The 27,280-nt window shown below is 42.4% G+C and overlaps 1 protein-coding gene across 1 annotated transcript; it reads left to right on the top strand.

Annotated features, from left to right (window-relative positions):
- The first annotated feature begins 196 nt into the window (after positions 1-196).
- On the top strand, positions 197-26,971 carry cpdp (CPD photolyase). Its single transcript, XM_084183276.1, has 10 exons — positions 197-366; positions 556-932; positions 1,216-1,367; positions 5,744-5,926; positions 6,383-6,541; positions 6,934-7,132; positions 7,883-8,035; positions 13,568-13,689; positions 20,863-21,022; positions 26,225-26,971. The coding sequence occupies exons 1-10, from the start codon at positions 356-358 to the stop codon at positions 26,371-26,373; spliced, it is 1,665 nt and encodes a 554-aa protein (XP_084039402.1). The 5' UTR covers positions 197-355; the 3' UTR covers positions 26,374-26,971.
- The last annotated feature ends 309 nt before the right edge of the window (positions 26,972-27,280 follow it).

The raw sequence follows: 27,280 nt of genomic DNA, 5'->3' as shown, positions 1-27,280 counted from the left end.
CAAAATAGGCTATTTCGTAAAAATTCATGGAAAAAAAACATTTACTTTTTTATTTTAATTTAGGGTTAGGCATAATGTTAGCAGTGTGGTTAAGGTTAGGTTTAAAATCAGATTTTAAGAAGATAAATTGTATAAATGGGCGGGGTTTATGACTTTGTGGCTGTGGTAACTAGGGACGCCTTTACGCACGCGCACTAGAGACACTAATGGCATGCGTAGTCTGCTCTTACGAAACAAAAAGAAAACAACACGCTTGTATGTGTGTACGTTTCTGCTGTTGTTTGAATGGATACATATCAAGAAACCTCAGTTTAACAGGATTTTAACTGTGAGATAAACGTTCACAATAACCTGTATGCATCGCAGGTAAGTCATTTCTTGCGATTGTCATTGAATTATTTCATCGCTGACTTCAAATTGTGCCTTGGTCTGCATGATAACATCCTGTTTTATGTAGCTTGTATTATCAGAAATGTATTGAAGATGAAAAAGGATGATTGTTGAACTGAGTGATATTTATTTAGTAATTGACCTCCAATGCCTCCCTCTATCCAGTTTGTTGCTCATTCCAGCATCCAAGCACATTTGGAAGTTTGTGACACTCGAGAGCCAAAGACACTGCTACTACTCCTCCTTGACCAAATTAGTAGGCCTAAGCACTATTAATAATCGAACCACAATGCCAGCAAAAAAACGCAAGGCGACCTTTGCCAAAATGGACAACGCCAAACAGCAGAAGCTGCAGGCTGTAAAAGAGGGTGAGAGGGAGAGAGAAAAGGGATGGCTGCAGGGTGTGGTGGCTGAGCAACGGAAGGAGAAACAGGACTTGAAATTCAACAAGAAGCGCCTCCGTTTTCTGTCCAAAACCCAGAAGATAAAGCAAGGTTCAGAGGGAGTAGTCTACTGGATGAACCGGGATCACAGGGTCCAAGGTGACAAAATCTCCAGTATATATACTACCAATAACACGATGGCCGATTGAAAGTGCATTGAATGTAGCTATAGGCTCAGCAGTGTGCAAAGGCTAACTGTGCTGTTCTGGCCTGGTTATCCATCCACCATAGTTGCTTGGACAATGGGAAAATAAACTATTCAAGCCAGTATAGTTTGGATTGGCATTGTAGTGTGAAAGGTTTTTTGGGGATTATTTTCAGTATTTGCAGTCATATTCACCAGTAACAGATTGTTTGCTTCTCTCTTTGACTCTTACTGTAGATAACTGGGCGTTGATCCATGCCCAGCAGCTTGCCCTCGAAGAGAAGCTGCCCCTGCACATCTGTGTCTGTTTGGTGATACCACAAGACTCTGAGTTGGCCACCATCCGCCATTTTGGCTTCATGCTGAGGGGACTGGAGGAAGTTGCTAAGGTAGAGAGACCCCCCCCCATCTTTGTATGGGGTGAAAATGACTTGTGTGTGAGGCATTAGGGTTAGCAGTGTGGTTAGGTTTAAAATCAGATTTTATGGACTTTGGCTGTGCCAGCTAGTGACCACTGCAGAGCTTCCTCCAGAACAAGGTTCATGATGAAAAACGACAATCTGCATCTAGGGACGGGCTCAAACTGTTTACCCAACCAGAACTTAGAGAGACTATGAGATGGAGATGGCCCAACCAGTGCAAGAACTGATTGGGCCAATCAGTGCCAAAACAACTAGTATCCTAAAACAAGTGTAAAAACCACACTAGAAAAGACAGGCGACCGACCTTGACTTAAATTCTATTCATTTTACATTTTCAGTGAATCAACGAACACAAACCTGAAGAATTTGTATGCGAATCTGTTTGTTGATTCACAGGAAATAAAAAATAAATTGAACCAAAGTCAAGGTCGGGTGCTTGTCTTTTCTAGTGTGCGGTTTTTGTCTTGGTATCCGGCCCGGGTGGCCCTGGCCTCCTCCTACATCCCCCCCTACGATCGTTACACTCTGTCTCACGAGTTCATGAGGCCTCTGAGAATTCTGTGTCCTGTGTGATCTGATGCAAGTGGACTTCAGACCTTTTTAAGTTAGCAATTAAGCAGGTTACTCATGTTATGATTGTAAACAAATATATGTGAGGATATGACATCTGGGTCGTCGGCTTGGCATCCTCCACAGTTCTTACACTTGTTTATGGCCCAATCAGTCGACGAGGGAGATTCTCAATTGGCCAAAAATTCTGTCCTCTCCTCAACTCCATCCTCCTCTCTTCTGTGACCCGGAAACCTATACGTGGTTGCCATATGTAGGAGAGTGTCAGTTCGTTAATAGGTGAAGGGAGGAGTTTTCTCCTCTCCTCGTTGCCGCCTCCAGTGTAGGATGCTCAGGTGTATCCTACCTCAGAAGAGTTTTGAAATGCGCCACACCCCCTTCGAAACAGCTGTATTTTCTCGGATGAGAAAAGCATGCAGGCATTTAAAAACGATACACTACTTAGGGTAAACGTCCCTATTAAGCCCACGTACCATAGAAGCCCACTTGCAACTTCTGAGTAAAAAAATAAATAAAAATACATCAGCATTTTTTGCTGTGTGACGTTTCTTCCAATTAAGCTGCTTGCTACATAAATGTCACTTATTATTGTAAGCCAGTAAGATTTGTCAATATTGAGTTATCAAAGCATATGTGTGACATGTGCCTGCTGATCCTAGAAGAAGTTGCAAAAAAACGTTGGTGATTTTGGTACCCTCAGAAGACAATTTTTTTTGCATATTTCTACTCCTGTTTTTGGTAAGTACTCATTTAAGTGATTAGTGTTTTGAATAAGACATATGTTAGAATATTACTTGAATTATAAATATTGTTTCTTTTTAAATCAAAATATGAGTTTTAGCATGCTAGGAAACAGACCACATGCTGCATCAATACAGTAGCTGCATAGTATGGTTCATTGCAATGACATAAAGCATGATAAGCAGGTATAGTTAACATTTTTGTATGCAGTTTATATTATTATACTGTTAAATAGACAATAAATGTGTATGTCTATCTTTATTAATTTTTTTATTAACATTTTTACCTGGTGGGCTTAAAGGGGACGCTAGCAAAAATATCACACTGTCTGGGGTGGATGTAAATGAGTGTAGCTAATTACTTCTCTGCATTATAAATGTATACTTTTCATGTTATGTTAGTGCACCATATATAGGGTTATTTCATATAGTTGTTTTTTTAATGTCATGTGCGTAGAATAAAATATTCAGTTTTTTAACCATAAATTCACTGATGTTCCCTTTAAGCCCACCTGCTCCCATTAAGCCCACTTGACTGTGTTTCAATGGGGATTTTCTTCCTTTTGACCTTTTAACCATTTTCCTCCCTAATTTTGACCTCACCTGATAAATCAGCTCCATAATTCAGATTATTAATATCCATATTTAAATATCAGTCATATTGCATAGGTCAATTCATTCTGGATAGGCCTATATTCTATCCTAACATTAACAATAATTTTTGTTTATTCTCTGGCAGAAACTATGACAAGCAACGATACTCCTCTGGGACCCCATGTGATCGCTCTGTCTCCACCTGCACAACCTCGCCGAGCCAGGAAAACAGCACTAAACTTTCCAGTGGGACCCCGTGCCACCTCTATATCTCCACCTGCACAACCACGCCCATGCGCAACATCTGTGGGCGAAGAATCCATGTCCCAGATTATCCTCAGTGTAGAAACTCTTGCTGGGTCCAACATTCTCAACATCACCAATATTGAGGATTGCAATGCCTGCAAATGATGAAATGTCACAACCCCAGCCATCAACGTCTGCATCCTCTGCAACTTCAAGCCCTTCACCCTCATCAGGCATTGGCATCAAAGATGTCTTCCTGCAACGCATCATGTCAACCAAGAAGAGCAATCCTGCCAAAAGACAGAATCAACACTCTAAAATATGGAGCGTCTCTAACATCTGAACAAGCCTTGTTGCGGCTAGGGGAAAGTGGAAAAAAGAAGGCAGCAAAAAATAAACAACCTAAGGATGGCAAGAGCAAGAAGGCTCCTCTGGAGAAGGCAAACGCATCGGAGGCAACGAGGCAGTGAGCAAAGAGGAAAATGAGAATACAGAAACCTGTACCACAACCTTCCCAGTGGAGAGAGACGTGTACTATGCTGTCATGTTCACCAAACCAGCGGCTTATTACATCGCACCATCACTTAACGAGTCAGTACCCGAGGGTGAACGGTATGTGATGGAAGTTCCTAGACAGAGGGCCAAACAACACATTCTTCCTCCCATCCAGGGACAAGATTGAGGATGTAGAGTTCAAGTTCATCCTCTGCAAAGCAGAGCTGGAGGGACCTGGACCATTCTATTTGCGCAATCATGAGGTCATTGAAAATCTGTACAAAAACAAGATGAAAGCCTTCAAAGACTTGTTAGCGTAAGACTGGCAAGCAAAGAACCACAACGTGGGCAAAAGATTGAAACAAACAAACAAAATAAAGCTTAGACCACCCTATAACCTGTTATGTTACACTAAAATAACGATAAAATCACATCAAAGAGCATAGGCCTACGTTTAGCCTAGGAGAAAGTAGAAATTGCAGAAATGTTTCTTGTTTATTTTGCTTAAGTTATAGGCTAATGATACATGAGCTTCCAGATGTTATGACTGATGTCTCCTCACAATGAACTGTATGTTGTAATGTTACTCCACAATGTACTGAATGGTTTTAAAATGTGTTTTTACAATGTTTTCAAACTACTAGCCTAAATGTGATTTAACATTTGAAAATCAGTTAAAGTTATTGTTTAAATGTAAATCCTGAAATTGACTCATTTACTATCCTTAGAACATTAGTATTGAACCTGCAAACTGTTTTTCTTTTAGTCAGTCGGTCTTCAGAAATCTTCATAAAAACATCTGACATTTTGGCCAATTTCAAATGCCAACAGCACACCATCGGATAGAGATGCAGACTAAATGACAACACATATTGAAAGATGAAGTATTGAAGAGTAATTTCTACTATAGTTTTGATTTCTTTCATAAATAGGTTTTTAGCTACATTCCAAAGAAGACCTGTTGTAAGTTTTATCTTTTTCTGCGTTGACAACACAGCAAAAAGGCTGGTCACGCCTATTTCAAAAGCCATTTACAGGCCATAGGATAGGAGTGGAGACAAAAGGAAAATAGCTATTGAGAGCTAAGAGATTACAGATTTGAATAGAAGAAGTTTGTATTGTTAAGATTTTTTAAATATATATATTTATTTATCAACAAATCTGAAGTGGGCTTATTTGCAACACCCATGGGCTTAAAGGTTACATAAGGTACCCATTAAGCCCATGCCAGACTTTCAACATATTCTGACAAATTAAACAATAAAAACATTAGAAATAGGTATAAATGAAATATTGACACTTCAAATGAGAGATTATACTTTCATTTTAACTAAAATGTTCTCACTTAAATTGGGGCAGTATATATAAAACATGTCTGAAAAGTGGATTTGGTGGGCTTAATAGGGAGGTTTACCCTATCCTTTTATCTATAAAATGTCTAGCAGAACTGTTAACAGTCATTTTTTTACCACTTTTACACATGAATTTTGAGATTCCACCTCTGTAAACGTAATTTGCCTGATGGAGCGATAGAGGAGGACAGTCTCATTTCTTACAAGCGCATTTGTTTCCACGTTTCCTCTCCTCCTCATCGAGTGGACGCAAGGGGGCGAGAGGAATCGAGGAAATCCAATTGAGATTCTCCTCTATACCTGCTTCCTGCTTGTCCCACGCACTTATCTGTCCCCATTTTCACAGGACTGCAGTGCGCTGGATATTCAGTTCCACCTGCTCCAGGGCTCCGCTGGAGAACTGCTGCCGGGTTTTGTGCGGGACTGGATTTTGGGGGCAGTGGTGACCGACTTCTCCCCTCTAAGGACGCCGCTGCAGTGGGTGGAGGAGGTCAAAAATGGTCTTTCATCGGATATCCCCTTCATACAAGTATGCAGATCAGTCCCTTCAGGATTTCGCAGCGGTTTTGTTTTTGTGATAGTTGCGAGCAAAAATGCTTTATTTTGCTGCTGCAATTCTGACATTTTGCATGGCAATTTGCAATGATTTTTGTCCAATTTATCACGAAAATGCGCAGACAGTTTGTTGTGGCTTGATTGAATCATTATGCAGTAAAAGTTGGGTGAAAGTCGCACCTAGACCCAGAAATGCATTTCTTTTTCTGGGTCAGTGTCATTGAGAGACGGTGCTTCTTGAATATCATTGTGCAAAAGATTTGTGTCAGAAGGTTCGTGTCCCGGGTTGGGTAGACAGGGATGGAACTCACTCTGCTATACCAACACTGAACACCTATTGAATTCCTGTTTAGCTTTCTTCAATTTCTCAGGCTTTGTTACAAAGGATTTCAAGTCCGTCACCTATCACGTCTTCCCATCACTAACGCAGGTGGATGCCCATAACGTGGTGCCCTGCTGGGTGGCATCAGACAAGCTGGAGTATGCTGCCAGGACGATCCGTACCAAGATCACCAAGCTTCTGCCCGAGTTCCTCACAGAGATGCCTTTAGTGGACAAACATCCGCACCCTGCTGTCCGAACCGCCAAGGTAAGAGGTTGTTTATAGAAGGTGGGTATAAATGGTATTTGTATAGAGACAATCCACTAAACTCTCTCTGGGTTGGGTAATATCTTGCCTGATCAGAAAACAACCCATAGCCCCCAGAATGCACAGGACAGGTGTAAGCAATAGGGTGATGACTTTGCAAAGCCTTCCAATGGAGCTTCTGCTGTATTGCTTACACCTATCAAGTCCCTCCAGACCTGAAACGCCAAAGTGGAAGTAAGTTTGATGTTGTTTTTAGAGAGGACATAAGTTCTTCCTCATTACTTTCCCATCATCTTTCCTCCTGTCTTGGTGTAGGCCTACCCACAACCACTCATGGATATTTATCTTTCCACAACCTTTTCATTGAATAAAATCAAGCTCTCTTCTCCCAGCCAGTAGACTGGGCAGAGGTATTGTCCTCTCTGGAGGTGGACAGGACGGTAGAGGAGGTGGATTGGGCCAAATCTGGCACTGCAGCAGGCATAGCCATGTTGGAGTCTTTCATCGACCTGCGCCTCAAGAACTTTGCCACTCAGAGGAACAACCCCAATTCTTCTGCTGTTAGTCAGCTCTCGCCGTGGATCCGCTTCGGTCAGTTGAGGAAGCAACTTATTGGAATTTCTGTCAACACAAACTCTAGTGTTATTTCAGCCTGTAAACACACACCCTATGACCCTGCAATACACACCTCAGTCAGCTCTCCCCTTTCTAAGTGTTTTATGAAATTCAACATGCCAACTCAAAACCTAGTGTTCACCTAATGCCAGCCTACAAACACACCCTATGACCTTACACACCTAGCACTCACTGTGTGAAGTCCCACTCCCACCCACGCAGTGTTAGACTGCAGCCCACCAAAAGAAACACAGGCTTTGCACTCCTGCTCGTATCCAATGTTATATGTATGCAAATGTTTCTCAAACTTATTTCTGAAGCTCAAGGTGGACTTTGGGGTAAATTATTTTTCTATGTCATGTTTTCCTCCACTGGCTGTCTCTCCTCCTCCCCCTCCTGCTCTCCCTCTCTCTCTCTCTCTCTCTCTCTCTCTCTCTCTCTCTCTCCCTACCTCTCGCCCTCCCTACCTCTCTCTCCCTCTCTCTCTCTCTCCCTCTCTCTCTCTCTCTCCCTTCCCTACCCCCTCTCTCTCCCTCCCTCCCTCTCTCTCTCTCTCTCCCTACCCTCTCTCCCTACCCTCTCTCTCTCCCTCCCTCCCTGCCCTCTCTCTCTCCATCCCTACCTCTCTCTCTCCATCCCTAACTCTCTCTCTCCATCCCTACCTCTCTCTCTCTCTCTCTCTCTCTCCATCCCTACCTCTCTCCATTTCTCCCTACGTCTCTCCAGGTCACTTGTCTGCCCAGCGCGTGGTGCTGCAGGTCAAGCGCAGTGGGAAGAGTGCCGCCGAGTCAGTTTCCTCCTTCACAGAAGAACTGGTGGTGCGCAGAGAGTTGACTGATAACTTCTGTTTCTACAACCCCAACTATGACAGCGTGAAGGGTGAGTGAGGAGGACTGAGTTCTCTTGAGTTTAGACATGATCTGCATCCCAAATGGCACCCTATTCCCTATGTAGTGCACTACTTTTGACCAGAGCCCTAAACAAATACCTGATTAGAATGGCGCTGCAATAGATAGCTGCAATTTTACAGGATCATGACCAATTCTGCTGTTTTGTGTTTTAAGTGCTGAGCATACGTTTTTGTACATAATGTTTCCGTAATCGTTTCCTATGACCGAAGAGAGCTTCTGGACATCAGAACAGCGATCACTAACCTCGATTTGGATGAAGATTTCTACTTCAACGAATCGGCGGAACAGGACATACTGCTCACCCTGGACCAGGCCCTAATCCCAGAGACTCGGAAAAGGAAGAGACGGCGTAAGAGAGTCCTACGTGCAATAGTCCCCCTTTACCCTCTGTTCTATTGGCGAACATACAATCACTGGAGAACAAATTGGACTAACTCCTATCAACGGGACCTGAAGAACTGTAATATCCTATGTTTCTCGGAGTCAGTCGTGGCTGAACAAACAAGGACATGGATAATATATCTAGCTGGTTTTTCTACAGTGAGGGGGAAAAAAGTATTTTATTCTCTACTGATTTTGTACGTTTGCCCACTGACAAAGACATGATCAGTCTATAATTTTAATGGTAGGTTTATTTGAACAGTGAGAGACAGAATAACAACAAACAAATCCAGAAAAACGCATGTCAAAAATGTTATAAATTGATTTGCATTTTAATGAGGGAAATAAGTATTTGACCCCTCTGCAAAACATGACTTAGTACTTGGTGGCAAAACCCTTGTTGGCAATCACAGAGGTCAGATTTTCTATGGGATTAAGGTCTGGAGACTGGCTAGGCCACTCCAGGACCTTAATGTGCTACTTCTTGTGCCACTTCTTTGTTGCCTTGGCCGTGTGTTTTGGATCATTGTCATGCTGGAATACCCATCCACGACCCATTTTCAATGCCCTGGCTGAGGGAAGATCTCACCCAAGATTTGACAGTACATGGCCCCGTCCATCGTCCCTTTGATGCGGTGAAGTTGTCCTGTCCCCTTAGCAGAAAAACACCCCCAAAGCATAATGTTTCCACCTCCATGTTTGACGGTGGGGATGGTGTTCTTGGGGTCATAGGCAGCATTCCTCCTCCTCCAAACACGGCGAGTTGAGTTGATGCCAAAGAGCTCGATTTTGGTCTCATCTGACCACAACACTTTCACCCAGTTCTCCTCTGAATCATTCAGATGTTCATAGGCAAACTACAGACGGGCCTGTATATATGTTTTCTTGAGCAGGGGGACCTTGCGGGCGCTGCAGGATTTCAGTCCTTCACGGCGTAGTGTGTTACCAATTGTTTTCTTGGTGACTATGGTCCCAGCTGCCTTGAGATCATTGACAAGATCCTCCTGTGTAGTTCTGGGCTGATTCCTCACCGTTCTCATGATCATTGCAACTCCACAAGGTGAGATCTTGCATGGAGCCCCAGGCCGAGGGAGATTGACAGTCCTTTTGTGTTTCTTCCATTTGCGAATAATCGCACCAACTGTTGTCACCTTCTCACCAAGCTGCTTGGCGATGGTCTTGTAGCCCATTCCAGCCTTGTGTAGGTCTACAATCTTGTCCCTGACATCCTTGGAGAGCTCTTTGGTCTTGGCCATGGTGGAGAGTTTGGAATCTGATTGATTGATTCTGTGGACAGGTGTCTTTTTATACAGGTAACAAACTGAGATTAGGAGCACTCCCTTTAAGAGTGTGCTCCTAATCTCAGCTCGTTACCTGTATAAAAGACACCTGGGAGCCAGAAATCTTTCTGACTGAGAGGGGGTGAATTACTTATTTCCCTCATTAAAATGCAAATCAATTTATAACATTATTTACATGTGTTTTTCTGGATTTTTTTGTTGTTATTCTGTCTCTCACTGTTCAAATAAACCTACCATTTAAAATTATAGACTGATCATTTCTTTTGTCAGTGGGCAAATGTACAAAATCAGCAGGGGATCAAATACTTTTTTACCTCACTGTATGCATCTGCAGGATCGAACGGAAGACTCGAGTAAAGCTCAAGGGAGAGGTGTGTTTCTCTTTAACAACAGCTGGTGCCCGAGCTAGAATACCTCATGATAAGCTGTAGACCAAATATCAAACCACTATCTACTAAGAGAGTTTTCATATATATTATTCGTAGCCGTCTATTTACCACTACAAATCGATGCTGGCACTAAGACCACATTCAACGAGGTGTGTTGGCCATAAGCAAACAAGAAAATGCTCATCCAGAGGCGGCGCTCCTAATGGTCGGTGATTTTAATGCAGGGAAACAGATCCGTTCTACCTCACTTCTACCAGCATGTCACCTGTGCAACTAGAGGAGACCACTCTAGATCACCTTTACTCCGTACACAGAAAGGCATACAAAGCTCTCCCTCGCCCTCCGTTTGGGAACTCTGACCATAACTCTATCCTCCTGATTCCTGCTTACAAGCAAAAACTCAAACAGGAAGTACCAGTGACTCGCTCAATACGGAAGTGGTCCGATGAAGCGGATGCTAAGCTACAGGACGTTGGCTAGCACAGACTGGAATATGTTCCGGGATTCATCCGATGGCATTGAGGGGTATACCACATCAGTCACCGGCTTCATTAACAAGTGCATCGACGACGTCGTTCCCATAGTGACCGTATGTATTTGTATTTATTTATTATGGATTCCCATTAGCTGCTGCCAAGGCATCAGCTACTCTTCCTGGGGTCCAGCAAAATTAAGGCAGTTATACAATTTTAAAAACATTACAATACATTCATAACAGATTTCAAAACACATTAAGTGTGTGCCCTCAGGCCCCTACCATACAGTGGGGATAAAAAGTATTTAGTCAGCCACCAATTGTGCAAGTTCTCCCTCTTCAAAAGATGAGAGAGGCCTGTAATTTTCATCATAGGTACACGTCAACTATGACAGACAAATTGAGGGGAAAAAATCCAGAAAATCACATTGTAGGATTTTTAATGAATTTATTTGCAAATTATGGTGGAAAATAAGTATTTGGTCACCTACAAACAAGCAAGATTTCTGGCTCTCACAGACCTGTAACTTCTTCTTTAAGAGGCTCCTCTGTCCTCCACTCATTACCTGTATTAATGGCACCTGTTTGAACTTGTTATCAGTATAAAAGACACCTGTCCACAACCTCAAACAGTCACACTCCAAACTCCACTATGGCCAAGACCAAAGAGCTGTCAAAGGACACCAGAAACAAAATTGTATACCTGCACCAGGCTGGGAAGACTGAATCTGCAATAGGTAAGCAGCTTGGTTTGAAGAAATCAACTGTGGGAGCAATTATTAGGAAATGGAAGACATACAAGACCACTGATAATCTCCCTCGATCTGGGGCTCCATGCAAGATCTCACCCCGTGGGGTCAAAATGATCACAAGAACGGTGAGCAAAAATCCCAGAACCACACGGGGGGACCTAGTGAATGACCTGCAGAGAGCTGGGACCAAAGTAACAAAGCCTACCATCAGTAACACACTACGCCGCCAGGGACTCAAATCCTGCAGTGCCAGACGTGTCCCCCTGCTTAAGCCAGTACATGTCCAGGCCCGTCTGAAGTTTGCTAGAGTGCATTTGGATGAACCAGAAGAGGATTGGGAGAATGTCATATGGTCAGATGAAACCAAAATATAACTTTTTGGTAAAAACTCAACTTGTCGTGTTTGGAGGACAAAGAATGCTGAGTTGCATCCAAAGAACACCATACCTACTGTGAAGCATGGGGGTGGAAACATCATGCTTTGGGGCTGTTTTTCTGCAAAGGGACCAGGACGACTGATCCGTGTAAAGGAAAGAATGAATGGGGCCATGTATCGTGAGATTTTGAGTGAAAACCTCCTTCCATCAGCAAGGGCATTGAAGATGAAACGTGGCTGGGTCTTTCAGCATGACAATGATCCCAAACACACCGCCCGGGCAACGAAGGAGTGGCTTCGTAAGAAGCATTTCAAGGTCCTGGAGTGGCCTAGCCAGTCTCCAGATCTCAACCCCATAGAAAATCTTTGGAGGGAGTTGAAAGTCTGTGTTGCCCAGCGACAGCCCCAAAACATCACTGCTCTAGAGGAGATCTGCATGGAGGAATGGGCCAAAATACCAGCAACAGTGTGTGAAAACCTTGTGAAGACTTACAGAAAACATTTGACCTGTGTCATTGCCAACAAAGGGTATATAACAAAGTATTGAGAAACTTTTGTTATTGACCAAATACTTATTTTACACCATAATTTGCAAACAAATTCATTAAAAATCCTACAATGTGATTTTCTGGATTTTTTTTCCCTCATTTTGTCTGTCATAGTTGACGTGTACCTATGATGACAATTACAGGCCTCTCTCATCTTTTTAAGTGGGAGAACTTGCACAATTGGTGGCTGACTAAATAATTTTTTTCCCCACTGTACAACACAAAATCCATGTGTACGTGTGTGTATAGTGCATATGTTATCGTGTGTATGCATGTGCCTTCGGAAAGTGTTCAGACCCTTTCATTTTTCCACATTTTGTTACGTTACAGCCTTATTCTAAAATGGATTAAATAAATACAAATCCTCATCAATCTACACACAATACCCCATAATTACAAAGTGAAAACAGGTTTTTAGACATTTTTGCAAATGTATTAACACAACAGAAATACCTTATTTACATAAGTATTCTCTGAAAAGATTTGGCATGGGTCCTCAGATCCTCAAAAGTCCTACAGCTGCACCATTGAGAGCATCTTGACTGGCTGCATCACTGCTTTGTATGGCAACTGTTTGGCATCCGACTGCAAGGCGCTACAGAGGGCCGAGCTCCCTGCCACCCAGGACCTCTATACCAGGCGGTGTCAGAGGAAGGCCCTAAAAATTGTCAAGACTCCAGCCATCCTAGTCATAGACTGTTCTCTCTGCTACCGCATGGCAAGTGGTACCGATGCACCAAGTCTGGAACCAACAGGATCCTGAACAGCTTCTACCCCCAAGCCATAAGGCTTCTAAATAGTTAGTCCGGGTAGCTATTTGGTGAACTATTTATCTGTCTGCATTGACCCTTTATGCACTAACTTATTTGACTCATCACATTCACTGCTGCTATTGTTTATCTATCCTGTTGCCTAGTCAATTTATTCCTAGTTATATGTACATATCTACCTCAATTACCTTGTACCCCTGCACAAAGATTCGGTACCGGTACCCTGTGTATAAAGCCACGTTATCGTTACTCATTGTTTATTTATTATTACTTTTATTACTTTTATTTCTCTATTTTCTTTCTCTCTACATTGTTGGGAAGGGCCCGTAAGTAAGCATTTCAAATAACAAATAACATTTGATTTTATTAGTATTATATGGTAGATTATGTGCAGGCACTTGGACAATGCAACAATTTAAGAAAGTCCATTGTGACATTTTTAATGGGGAAGGGATGATTCCGTTCTGTTTTGCTAAATTAAAATGAATTATCCTTGTATTTGATCTAGGTGCGAATGACTGGGCCCAGAAAACGTTGAAGGATCACGCCAAAGACATCAGGCCGTACGTCTATACCCGCAAGCAGCTGGAGAAAGCCCAGACCCACGACAAGCTCTGGAACGCAGCCCAGGTATCGTCTACAGAACTGACCTCTCATAGACTATCAACATGCAAACCAGCCAATTCAGCAATTCTCAGAACAACAAGAAGACTTGTATTTATTTCTTAACATAAATCATCTAATAAAATATGCCGTTTAGCAGACACTTTTATCTATAGCAACTTAAATAAAATGAACTATCACTGTCAGGCTGACCCCAATTTACGATTGTTTGGTCGATAGGCTGTTGGTCGACCGAGATGTCTTTAGTTGAGCAGTAGCAATAAAAATAAATCATGGTGTACAAGACACCTGTCTTGATTCGCGCTTGTCTGAGTGGACTAATCCATTGTGGAGGCCGTGGGGATGGCACAGTTCATCACGCTAAGACATTCACTACTGAAATTGTATATGGTTATATTACATAAGAACAATGGCGCAACACTAATAAAAATATCATTTGATAACAAATGTGCTTTCTCCCACGTTTGGATAGCGGTCGCTGGCCGCCGTTCTGAAACATCAATGCACTGTTAAATTGGCGCCTTTTCCTAGACCATGTTGCAATGTGCGATAATAGCAAAGGTACTGTGGTGGCCGAACAACGATGCTGATATGCTGTGTTGACAAGGAATCCGCTGACACTGTACTTTGATTATAAAGGTTTATTATATCAAAAGATTTCAGCGTCAATTTACAGATTTCTGCAGAATCTGGAGAACAACTAACCCAATCTCAAATATGATTATTCTCTCCGTCCTTTGTTCAAAACCTGGTATATATCCTATGTAACATAAGATGGGTGTTTTTGGATAGACCAATCCCTGGCCTCCACATATCCAAGTGTCCTCTATTTCAGGGGGCCCCTATAGTAATGCTTTCCAGATGTTTCAGCAAGGCAGAATAAAATTCCTCTAACACACCATTTGCAAACGTCAGCCAAAATTATAAACTGTTCAGATACTACATATTTCCCCCCTTCGAGACTCGAAAACAAAAATAATAGGATTATGACAAATAACAATTTTTATTACATCAGGCTTCTTGAGTAACTTTAGCAATAAAACAAAATTTATGGAGAGTAAACACATTTTTATGTAGACACATTTTCATGGAGTGTAAACACATTTTTATGGAGTGTGAGAGCGAAAAAACCTGTCTGGCAGCTTTCATTCCAAATATCCATCAATCAATCAAGACAGGAAAATTCTCTCACGGCCCCTCTGCCCCAGGCGACCACCTAAGTACTCCAGATTAATTTATACATTTTTATCAATGCATTTTAAGCTATGATGCAATTGAATACACATGAAAACCTCAGAAAACAAAATACAATCAAAAATGTCCACATTCTCTCTGTCCCTGCCTAGACCCAATATCCCTAAGCATCCACGAAAAAAACAAAACATCTGAGGTCCCCACATGTACCCAACAACAGAAAACAACATGATTCTTAAAAAAAATTATACAGAAAGAATATGACACAAATTATGTATTACACATGCAGACACTGAAATGTAGTCCACTACACTGCATCTCCTCAGCAGTGTCGACTTTCAATGTAACGTCGATGATGGAATCTGAACATTTCCACATCTTCCTTGTTCAACTTCCTCCAGTCCATTCATATTGTCCATGTTTGAGTATTTGAATCCCACTATACACATTCCCCCATATGCTTCTGGAAGAAAAGAAAACACCAACCAGTATCTTTTGCAAAGCAACACATGCAAATTAAAACATCAATATCAAAAATAATATAAAAATGATATATAAATTGATATATAAAATGAATCACATTCCATTTCCCCCCTTTGATTCATAAGAAAATACTAAATATCACAATAATATGCAAAGAAATGTGAAAATTATCACACAATCAGATATTCAAAATTTCCTAGAGTTACTTCAACCCTAGTTTTCATAACGTTTTGGTCTGACTTTTTTCCCAATTTTTTTCAAATCAATTTCACTGATTTATCCACAAAACTCTTTCCCATTTTCTGAGGATATTCGATCAGGAAGTCCCCACCTGCTTATGACTTCTTTACACAAGAACTTGGCAACCGATTGAGCGTCTTTTCGCTTGGTTGGACAGGCCTCCGGCCATCGTGAAAATCTATCCACAACCACCAGCATATATATTTTCCCTTCAACTGGTTTTATCATATCAACAAAGTCGATAACCAACTCACACATAGGACCTCTCGGTGTAGGAATGTGACCAGGAAGAACAGTCACACCCCTGCGAACATTATTTTTCAGACAGATTGTGCACCTGCCTATGACATAGTCAACCTGTTCAAGCAAATATGGTGCCCAAAATCCATACTCCTTTGTGATCTTTCTCCTAACCTCCCCCCTTGCAACATGAGCTAACCCATGTGCTTCCTGAATCATCAGGCCTAATAGGTCTAGAGGCGCTACTATCAACCCCTCATGGTTTCTCCAAAGACCAGTAGCATCTTTGACGGCACCTCGGTCTAGCCATAACTGTTTGTCAATCGTAGAAGCAGCTTCCTGTATCAAAATCACATCCTTCAGCGTAATTTTGTCTTCCAAGTCCACTCCATGAGTGACCAGAAAAACCTTCCCAATTTGTCCGCTCCTGTGACGGCTTTTGCAGCTTCATCAGCAGCTTTGTTCCCTTGTGTGACTTTTGACACATCTGTTTTATGAGCTGCACACTTAGCTATTGCTATCTCTTTAGGCTTCATCATAGCATGCAACAATTTCATTATTTGCGCATGATGTTGTATCGGAGAACCATCCGTTTTCTTAAACCCTCGACCTTTCCACACTGCTCCAAACAAATGACACACACTATGTGCATATGCAGAATCAGTATATATCGTCACTCGCTTTCCTTCTGCTAACAAACACGCTTCTGTTAGCCCCACAAGTTCAGCAAGTTGTGCGGACGCAGGCTGTGTTATTACTTCAGCCTTTTCAACAACAAATCAATTTCCTTGGGCTTTAACTACTGCATAGTTAGCACACAATTTATCTCCCACACGATAACAAGACCCATCAGTCCAATACTCCAGGTCTGCCTCACGTAATGGAAAGGCTTGCAAATCTGATCTAAGCCTCGAGTATTTCTCTGCTTCTTGAACACAATCATGTGGCTCACCATCCTCTGAAGTTGGCAAATTCTCGGTTGGATTCACCGTATCACACCTCACTAGGGTGACATCTTCCTGCTCTAAGAGCCTATGATAGTCTCTGAGCCTAGGCATAGTCAATGTATATTTTCCATAGTTCAGAAGATTTCTGAGACTATGATGGGTAAGAATTGTTACTGGGTAACCCATCGTAACAGATGATGCTTTGTCATACATTGAATATACTCCCACCATTGCTCTGTAGCACAGTGGTAGCCCTAGTTCTACTTCTGAATAGGCAGTAGAGTAGTAGGAAATAGGTTGAGGATTTGTCCCTGTACCTGTCGGCTGACAAAGAACTGCACATGCATATTTACCTCCAGTAGAAGTAGACACATATAGCAAGAAATTCTTAGAGTAGTGTGAGTGCAGGTGCCTCCTGTAACCTCTGTTTGATCGTTTCAAATGCCACAAGGCCTTATTGTGTCCAGGAAAGATTGCTAATGGAGTTGTCCATTCCCAGTATCTTTAACCATAGCTCTCAAAGGTCCCTACTTCATTCACTGCTCTCAAATCATGAACCATACGATAAGTCTCATCGGGTTTCTTCAAAGGCAACAAAGGTGTGTTACTCTGAGGATTTTTTATTTTCCTGAAAACACCTGCTTTTCGAAAGTCCTTCAATTTGTGGTTCAATCCCTTGTGGATTGCTTCATCTTTCAATGGATACTGATTCTTCCAAGGAGGTCTGGCTCCTGGTCGAAGTTCAACTTTCACCGGTTGGGCTGATTTCACAAGTCCAATATCGGCACTGTGTTGAGACCACAAACCTTCTGGAACTTGTTGCAACATCTCCTCTTTCATAGGGTCTGAATCCATCTTCGCACTGCAAATAGATTCATGTGTCATCCATACAGCTTGTTGGCTGTCCTTGTCCTTGAGCCGAAATCATGATTTTGAGAAATCGCTGATCTTCACTCCTCCAAATCGCCAAATTCTCTTTCATTGGTACAAAAACAGCTTTCTCTGCTTCTGTCATAATTTCTCCTATATGCTTCTGCTCATAGTCTTCAGAAACCAACAAGGTCACATGTGGCAGGTATCGTTCTCCTGGCATCCGCCAAACCCAGATTCGTCCGTCGGACTGCCAGATAGTGAAGCGTGAGTCATCACTCCAGAGAACGCATTTCCACTGCTCCAGAGTCCAATGACAGCGAGCTTTACACCACTCCAGCCGACGCTTGGCATTGCGCATAGTGATCTTAGGCTTGTGTGCGGCTGCTCGGTCATGGAAACCCATTTCATGAAGCTCCCGATGAACAGTTCTTGTGCTGACGTTGCTTCCAGAGGAAGTTTGGAACTCGGTAGTGAGTGTTGCAACTGAGGACAGACAATTTTTATGCGCTTCAGCTCTCAGCGGTCCCGTTCTGTGAGCTTGTGTGGCCTACCACTTCAGGGCTGAGCTGTTGTTGCTCCTAGACGTTTCCACTTCACAATAACAGCACTTACAGTTGACCGGGGCAGCTCTAGCAAGGCAGAAATTTGACAAACTGACTTGTTGGAAATGTGGCATCCTATGACGGTGCCACGTTGAAAGTCACTGAGCTCTTTAGTTAGGCCATTCTACTGCCAATGTTTGTCTATGGAGATTGCATGGCTGTGCGCTTGATTTTATACACCTGTCAGCAACGGAAATAGCCAAATCCTCTCATTTGAAGGGGTGCCCACATACTTTTGTATATATAGTTTATATCTACAGAAATAAGACAGATCCTGCTTCTGTTGCCAGTTTGAGTGTATGTTTAATAGCCTACTTATTCCGTGAGCACTAAGCCTCACGCAACCACATGTCGATAAACAATTTCACAAATTCTGCTATTTTTTAAATCTTTGCTATGCTGTAATAAAGGCTTTACGCTTTATTTTCTTCGTTAGAACAGCCTCTGGTATTACTTATATATTTAGTGTTTACACTGTTCCAAATTGTCAAAAATATTTATTATAATAATAACGCAACTTTTTCTTGATCTCCTTCTTATTGTTGTTATTATTATTATTATTATTATTATTATTATTATTATTATTATTATTATTATTATGATCATCATTATAATAAGTGATGTCATTATCATTAGTAGGCTTAGTATAGCAGCCTTGTATAACCACCATTGAGCTGTAGGCCAAAGAGCGCATCCTGTTTAGTCCTAATACCGGAACTTACTTAGGCCTATATTTCAATACTTATATAGGCTTCTGTATCAATCATTCATTCGTTCATGTCATCACACAGCATACGAGTCATTCATGATTTGAAATGCAATTCATTTGTGTGTCTAATTATTTCATCAAACAATGCGCTTAAAGCATCGGACAAGCTCAGTGCATATACCGTATTTTCCGCACTATAAGGCGCACCGGAGTATAAGCCGCAGCAGCTAAATTCAATGATATTGAATGATGTGTACATATATAAGCCGCACTGGACTATAAGCCGCAGGTGTTTTAATGTTTAATTACCATATGTAAGGGTTCGTGCACAGAGGGGATTATCGGGAAAGAGACAAACTGTCTCGCTCTCGTAATGTCTGTCTGTCTTGCTCTCGTTCTGTCTCTCGTTCTGTCTCTCGTACCACTCTCGGTTCCACTTTTACTTTTGCGCGCTACCTGTCTCACTCTTTTCCGGCCTCCAGCTTGTCCTGCTGGAGCCCGCCGCTTAAAGGTGGAGGGCGCGGACCGGTCATAGAGCCCATAGAGTTAAAGTTGGTGGACTGTAACCTGTAAAAACCATAGATTTAGGAGGTCTTCTAGTGGCCGTTAGCTGTAAAAATCCATAGATTAGCCGCACCGTTATATAAGCCGCAGGGTCGAAACATTGGAAAAAAGGCGCGGCTTATAGTCCGAAAATTACGGTAATTGATGCATAGGATGTGTTTATACAGTGCATTCGGAAAGTATTCCGATCCCTTGACTTTTTCCACATTTTGTTACGTTACAGCCTTATTCTAAAATGGATAAAATTAAGTAAAAATCTCATCAATCTACACACATTACCCCATAATGACAAAGCGAAAACAGGTTTTTAGAAATTTTTGCAAATGTATTCAAAATTAACAACAGAAATACCTTATTTACATAAGTATTCAGACCCTTTGCTATGAGACTCAAAATTGAGCTTGTGCATCCTGTTTCCATTGATCATCCTTGAGATGTTTCTACAACTTCATTGGAGTCCACCTGTGGTAAATTCAATTGATTGGATATGATTTGGAAAGGCACACACCTGTCTATATAAGGTCCCACAGTTGACAGTGCATATCAGAGCAAAAACCAAGCCATGAGGTCAAAGGAATTGTCCGTAGAGCTCCGAGACAGGATTGTGTCGAGGCACAAACCTGGGGAAGGGTACCAAAACATTTCTGCATTATTGAAGGTCCCCAAGAACACAGTTCCCTCCATCATTCTTAAATGGAAGAAGTTTGGAACCACCAAGACTCTTCATAGAGCTGGCCGCCCGCCCAAACTGAGCAATCGGGGAAGAAGGGCCTTGGTCAGGGAGGTGACCAAGAACCCGATGGTCACTCTGACAGAGCTCCAGAGTTCTTCTGTGGAGATGGGAGAACCTTCCAGAAGGACAACCATCTCTGCAGCACTCCACCAATCAGGCCTTTATGGTAGAGTGGCCAGACAGAAGCCACTCCTCAGTAAAAGGCACATGACAGCCCGCTTGGAGTTGAGACTGTAATCGCTGCCAAATGTGCTTCAACAAAGTACTGAGTAAAGGGTCTGAATACTTATGTAAATGTGATATTTCAATTATTTTTATAAATTTGCAAAGATTTCTAAAAACCAGTTTTTGCTTTGTCATTATGGGGTATTGTGTGTAGATGGGGGGGGGGGAAACAATTTAATCCATTTTAGAATAAGGCTGTAACGTATCAAAATGTGGGAAAATGTGAAAACATACGTCTTTATAATTTTTTTATTACTAATCGATTGGTCGAAAGAACAGACGACTCTTGGTCGACCAAGATTTGTTTTTGTCGGGGACAGCCCTATATCACTGTAATAAGTACTCCATCTTGTCTCCTTCCTCCTGTAGTACCAGATGGTGATTGAGGGTAAGATGCATGGCTTCCTAAGGATGTACTGGGCCAAGAAGATCCTGGAGTGGACCTCCTCACCAGAGGGAGCGCTCTCCATCGCCATCTACCTCAACGACCGATACGAGCTGGACGGGCAGGACCCCAACGGATTTGTAGGTAAGTGACACACTGGTGGTTAGTTGGTTAAATTCTTACCCGAAGCACGTATTCTTTCGGTGTGTGTAAGGCCTGGTTCCATTTCTGCACCTATCCCCTTTCTACACCCCTTCAATGTTCCTAGATCTGCCAGAACTGGATAGGTGAAGGCAAGGTTAATTGACAGGTGTACGGGCAGACCTAACCAATGCGTCATCCCATTGAATTTGCCTTGACCTGGCGGAGGCGCAGCTTTTTACTTATAACAATTCAAATTTGTAATTTCTCCACGTGATCTTTGACCTGACAGAAATGGAGCTAGCAAGGTAGCATACAGATAGAAATAGATGGCTTGTCACTTTTTGTAAAAAATGTCAGCAATGCATCTGGGAGGTAATCAATAATATTACCCCTGCCTGCAAAACAAAATGTCCCTCTGGGGACTGTAAAGTTTGATTGATAATGCTGAGACGTCTACTTGTCTAACAGTCAATGCATCTTATAAGGTAACGTTGACGCATCTGTGTCAATACATCTTATAAGGTAGTGTTTTGTTGCAGAATTTTGTCAAATAAATGCATTTATGCAAGAAAGTCTGTTTTTAAGACAACTCCAAATACCTGATGTATACTTACAATGCACGTTTGTTCTGTGCTGAATAGGAAGGTCTGCTCTCTCCACTAATGCGCACTGTCTCCTGCCAATTCGTATGCATTCATTGTTTCAGTGTGTCAGTTATTTGCCCATTGTTTGTCAATTCCTTGTTAAATATACAGTATCTAGGCCTTCCGAGTGTCGCAGTGGTCTAAGGCACTGCATCGCAGTGCTAGCTGTGCCACTAGAGATCCTGGATCGATTCCAGGCTCTGTTGCAGCCGGCCGTGACCGGGAGACCCATGGGGTGGCTGTCACGAGAATTTTGTATCTCAATGTTCAAACTGAACTATAGTCCTGAAGGTTGTAAAAGCTCCAGTTCAATGAATCAGACAGAGTCCCAACATACAATGATCAGTATTTATTCAGAGAGGGCTCTGCCACAAAATGGGCGCACAGTCTCTTTATACTCTCACACACACTCATGTTCTTATCATAGCCTACTCCTTGCTCGGGCAGGCTGCATTTTCTCTCTATTCCCATACATAGTTATCGCTGTTCTCACAATATCCTGCAAGCCTCTCACTCCCCCTCCCTGTGTGGGGACCTCTGTTTTTTGAAACCGGTCTCCTGTTATTGGTTTCAACGTTTGCACTTCTATTTGCCTAATTACAAGACACATACTCTGTTGCTGGGCAAATATGCATCTTATATAAGCACATATGATTAACTCTCTAATCTCTAGTCTTCTAATAGTCATACATTATTAGTTTAACTGAGGGTGTGACATTTTAGTCATATCTTACTCACACATTACTTTATCAGCGGCGCACAATTGGCCTAGCGCCGTCCAGGGTAGGGGAGGGTTTGGCCGCCAGGGATGTTCCTGTCAAATCGCGCACTAGCGACTCCTGTGGCGGGCCGGGCGCAGTGCACGCTGACTAGGTCGCCAGGTGTACAGTGTTTCCTCCGGCACATTGGTGCGGCTGGCTTCCGGGTTAAGCGGGCACTGTGTCAAGAAGCAGTGCGGCTAGGTTGGGTTGTGTTTCGGAGGACGCACAACTCTCGACCTTCGCCTCTCCCGTGTCCGTACGGGAGTTGCAGCGATGTGACAGGACTGAAACTACCAATTGGATACCACGAAATTTGAGAGAAAAAAAAGCAAAAAGCGAAACAAAAAAAATAGGTTACCGTTAATCCCAGTAATCTAGGCCTACGGTAATTTATGTTAATACATTCAAACCATTCTCATTCCCGAAGTGGAAATGTTGTTTGTAAAGCTCACAAACTGCGCTACACTCATTATAAATACGTTTTGGTTTATTTCATTCTATTTACCAGTTTAGTGTCAATATCTTAATTGTCTTTGTTTGGCGAGCATGTGTCCGGTTTCTCTGTCTTGTCAAGGTTTTGTGAATGCGTGCATACAGAAGTACCTGGCCTGCGCGCCAGGATAGGTGTGGCTTATTGTATTTAAGTGTCCGTTTGGTAGGCCTGCATTGCGATTCTGTCCCAAATAGAGCGATTTTACTTGCGATTATAGATCAAAACACTTGGGTAAACTGTTGGAATCATAGAAATAGAATGATCATTCTAATTTTATGGTTGGAGTACAATGGGAACTTGGAATGCAGTTTTGTTTGGCATGACAACGAATGAAAAAGTCAGGGAGGAGATGGTTGTGACAGAGTAGGAACCAAAGTGGGTCAGTGTTTCCCAGGGGACCCTAATTAGATTTAAATAGATGGGTACATTCAGACATAGATTTTAGAATATTCTGCGCCTTTTCATCTGATTTTAAGAGCAAGCTATTCTACAAACAATGCTGATTTACTCCACCACTGTTACCAGCTGTATTAGCGCAAAAGTTTGCTAGCAAGAGTTTCTCCTATCTCAGTGGATTTAGCTAGCCAGTTAGCTAGCGATTAGCATTGGGGGCTAACAAAAAATAAATTGGGCGCTTTTGCAGCTTGCTAAGACCCACCAACTAGCGTTTTGCAAGAGAAAGTTACACAAACAGCATAATATACACTGAGTGTACAAAATATTAAGAACACCTGCTCTTTCCATGACAGACTGAGCAGTTGAATCCAGGTGAACGCAATGATCCCTTATTGATGTCACTTGTTAAATCCACTTCAATCAGTGTAGATGAAGGGGAGGAGACCGGTTAAAGAAGGACTTTTAAGCCTTGAGACAATTGAGAAATTGATTATGTACAGTGAGGGAAAAAAGTATTTGATCCCCTGCTGATTTTGTACGTTTGCCCACTGACAAAGAAATGATCAGTCTATAATTTAAATGGTAGGTTTATTTGAACAGTGAGACACAGAACAACAACAACAAAAATCCAGAAAAACACATGTAAAAAATGTTATAAATTGATTTGCATTTTGATGAGGGAAATAAGTATTTGACCCCCTCTCAATCAGAAAGATTTCTGGCTCCCAGGTGTCTTTTATACAGCTAACGAGCTGAGATTAGGAGCACACTCTTAAAGGGAGTGCTCCTAATCTCAGCTTGTTACCTGTATAAAAGACACCTGTCCACAGAAGCAATCAATCAATTAGATACCAAACTCTCCACCATTCCCAAGACCAAAGAGCTCTCCAAGGATGTCAGGGACAAGATTGTAGACCTACACAAGGCTGGAATGGGCTACAAGACCATCACCAAGCAGCTTGGTGAGAAGGTGACAACAGTTGGTGCGATTATTCGCAAATGGAAGAAACACAAAATAACTGTCAATCTACTTCGGCCTGGGGCACCATGCAAGATCTCACCTTGTGGAGTTGCAATGATCATGAGAACGGTGAGGAATCAGCCCAGAACTACACGGGAGGATCTTGTCAATGATCTCAAGGCAGCTGGGACCATAGTCACCAAGAAAACAATTGGTAACACACTACGCCCTGAAGGACTGAAATCCTGCAGCGCCCGCAAGGTCCCCTTGATCAAGAAAGCACATATACAGGGCCGTCTGAAGTTTGCCAATGAACATCTGAATGATTCAGAGGAGAACTGGGTGAAAGTGTTGTGGTCAGATGAGACCAAAATCGAGCTCTTTGGCATCAACTTAACTCGCAGTGTTTGGAGGAGGAGGAATGCTGCCTATGACCCCAAGAACACCACCCCCACCGTCAAACATGGAGGTGGAAACATTATGCTTTGGGGGTGTTTTTCTGCTAAGGGGACAGGACAACTTCACCACATCAAAGGGACGATGGACGGGGCCATATGCCGTCAAATCTTGGGTGAGAACCTCCTTCCCTCAGCCAGGGCATTGAAAATGGGTCGTGGATGGGTATTCCAGCATGACAATGACCCAAAACACACGGCCAAGGCAACAAAGGAGTGGCTCAAGAAGAAGCACATTAAGGTCGTGGAGTGGCCTAGCCAGTCTCCAGACCTTAATCCCATAGAAAATCTGTGGAGGGAGCTGAAGGTTCGAGTTGCCAAACGTCAGCCTCGAAACCTTAATGACTTGGAGAAGATCTGCAAAGAGGAGTGGGACAAAATCCCTCCTGAGATGTGTGCAAACCTGGTGGCCAACTACAAGAAACGTCTGACCTCTGTGATTGCCAACAAGGGTTTTGCCACCAAGTACTAAGTCATGTTTTGCAGAGGGGTCAAATACTTATTTCCCTCATTAAAATGCAAATCAATTTATAACATTTTTGACATGTGTTTTTCTGAATTTTTTTGTTGTTATTCTGTCTCACTGTTCAAATAAACCTACCATTAAAATTATAGACTGATCATGTCTTTGTCTGTGGGCAAACGTACAAAATCAGCAGGGGATCAAATACTTTTTTCCCTCACTGTTTGTATGCCATTCAGAGGGTGAATGGGCAAGACAAAATATTTAAGTGCCTTTTGAACTGGGTATGGTAATAGGTTCCAGGCGCACTGGTTTGTGTCAAGAACTGCAACGCTGCTGGGTTTTTAACGCTCAATAGTTTCACGTGTCAAGAATGGTCCACCACCCAAAGGACATCCAGCCAACTTGACACAACTATGGGAAGCATTGGAGTCAACTTGGGACAGCATCCCTATGGAACGCTTTCGACACCTTGTAGAGTCCATGCCCCGACGAATTGAGGGCAACTCAATATTAGGAAGGTGTTCTTAATGTTTTGTACACTCGGTGTAGAGAACGTGGATTTAAATTAAGAAGCAAAGTGGAAAGCTACGTTGTTCTTGTTTGGAAAAATCAGTTGACTGCATGCTGTTGTTTGGTCAATGCATGCAGAGTGAATCTGGAACTCAAGGAACTGCCTGCTTGAGTGACGGGGCGGGGCTTGCTGTGTGTGGGATTGGGAAGCGGCCTAAAGAGGAGAGATGGAGAGGGAACTAGTAGACCTCACCTGCGCTTTCTGGTTAAGACAGGTTTTGCCTGATAAGAGTTTTTTGTCTTTTGAATACTGACATTTGGAAGTCAGACCTTTTCTAAATATATCAACTTGTACATTTATCACCGTCATCACCAGCGCTGTGTAAATAAAACCAACAATCCATTTGCACCTCTACCTGCTTGCCTCGTGCTGAATCTTTGTTCTTACGACTGCTACCATGTCTATTCTACACTGATGAATTTGTTTTCCCCCCAACCCTCTCTACCTCTCTGTAGGTTGTATGTGGTCCATATGTGGGATACATGACCAGGGCTGGGCCGAGAGACCCATCTTCGGAAAGATACGGTACATGAACTACAAAGGCTGCACCCGCAAGTTTGACGTGGCACAGTTCGAGAGGAAGTACTGCCCCAAAGACCTGTAATGAGAATGGGAGCAGAGGCAAGTTGTGCAAGGATGGGGAAGAGAGCCATAATCTCCCATACCTGGGTCATATTCGTAAGGGCAAAACGTAGCAAAATGTTGTTCAATGCAAAAAAACGAAAATAAGTATTTTTTATTACACATTCAGGTGATCCCTCTGTTTCAGTCTGTTTTGTTTGGTTTGGTGCCTTGTGAATACGACCCTGTTCTCCAACCTACTCCACAGACTTTAAGATGGGGTGAAGTTCAGTACGGCACATTCAAAAATATATATACACTACCGTTCAAAAGTTTGGGGTCACTTAGAAATGTCCTTGTCCATTAAAATAACATAAAATTGATCAGAAATACAGTGTAGACATTGTTAATGTTGTAAATGGCTATTGTAGCTGGAAACGGCAGATTTTTTTAATGGAATATCTACATAGGTGTACAGAGGCCCATTATCAGTAACCATCAGTCCTGTGTTCCAATGGCACATTGTGTTTGCTAATCCAAGTTTATCATTTTTAAACGCCAATTGATCATTAGAAAACCCTTTTGCAATTATGTTAGCACAACTGAAAACTGTTGTGCTGATTAAAGAAGCAATACAACTGGCCTGCTTGAGACTAGTTGAGTATCTGGAGCATCCGCAATTGTGGGTTCGATTACAGGTTCAAAATGGCCAGAAACAAAGAACTTTCTTCTGAAACTCGTCAGTCTATTCTTGTTCTGAGAAATGAAGGCTATTCCATGCGAGAAATTGCCAAGAAACTGAAGATCTCGTACAACGCTGTGTACTACTCCCTTCACAGAACAGCGCAAACTGGCTCTAACCAGAAAAGAAAGAGGAGTGGGAGGCCCCGGTGCACAACTGAGCAAGAGGACAAATACATTAGTGTCTAGTTTGAGAAACAGATGCCTCA

Source organism: Coregonus lavaretus (genome assembly GCF_964263955.1).
Source record: "Coregonus lavaretus genome assembly, chromosome: 19".
Taxonomy (NCBI): domain Eukaryota; kingdom Metazoa; phylum Chordata; class Actinopteri; order Salmoniformes; family Salmonidae; genus Coregonus; species Coregonus lavaretus.
The sequence above is the reverse complement of the archived record's forward strand: the minus strand, read 5'-3'. Positions and strand labels throughout refer to the sequence as shown.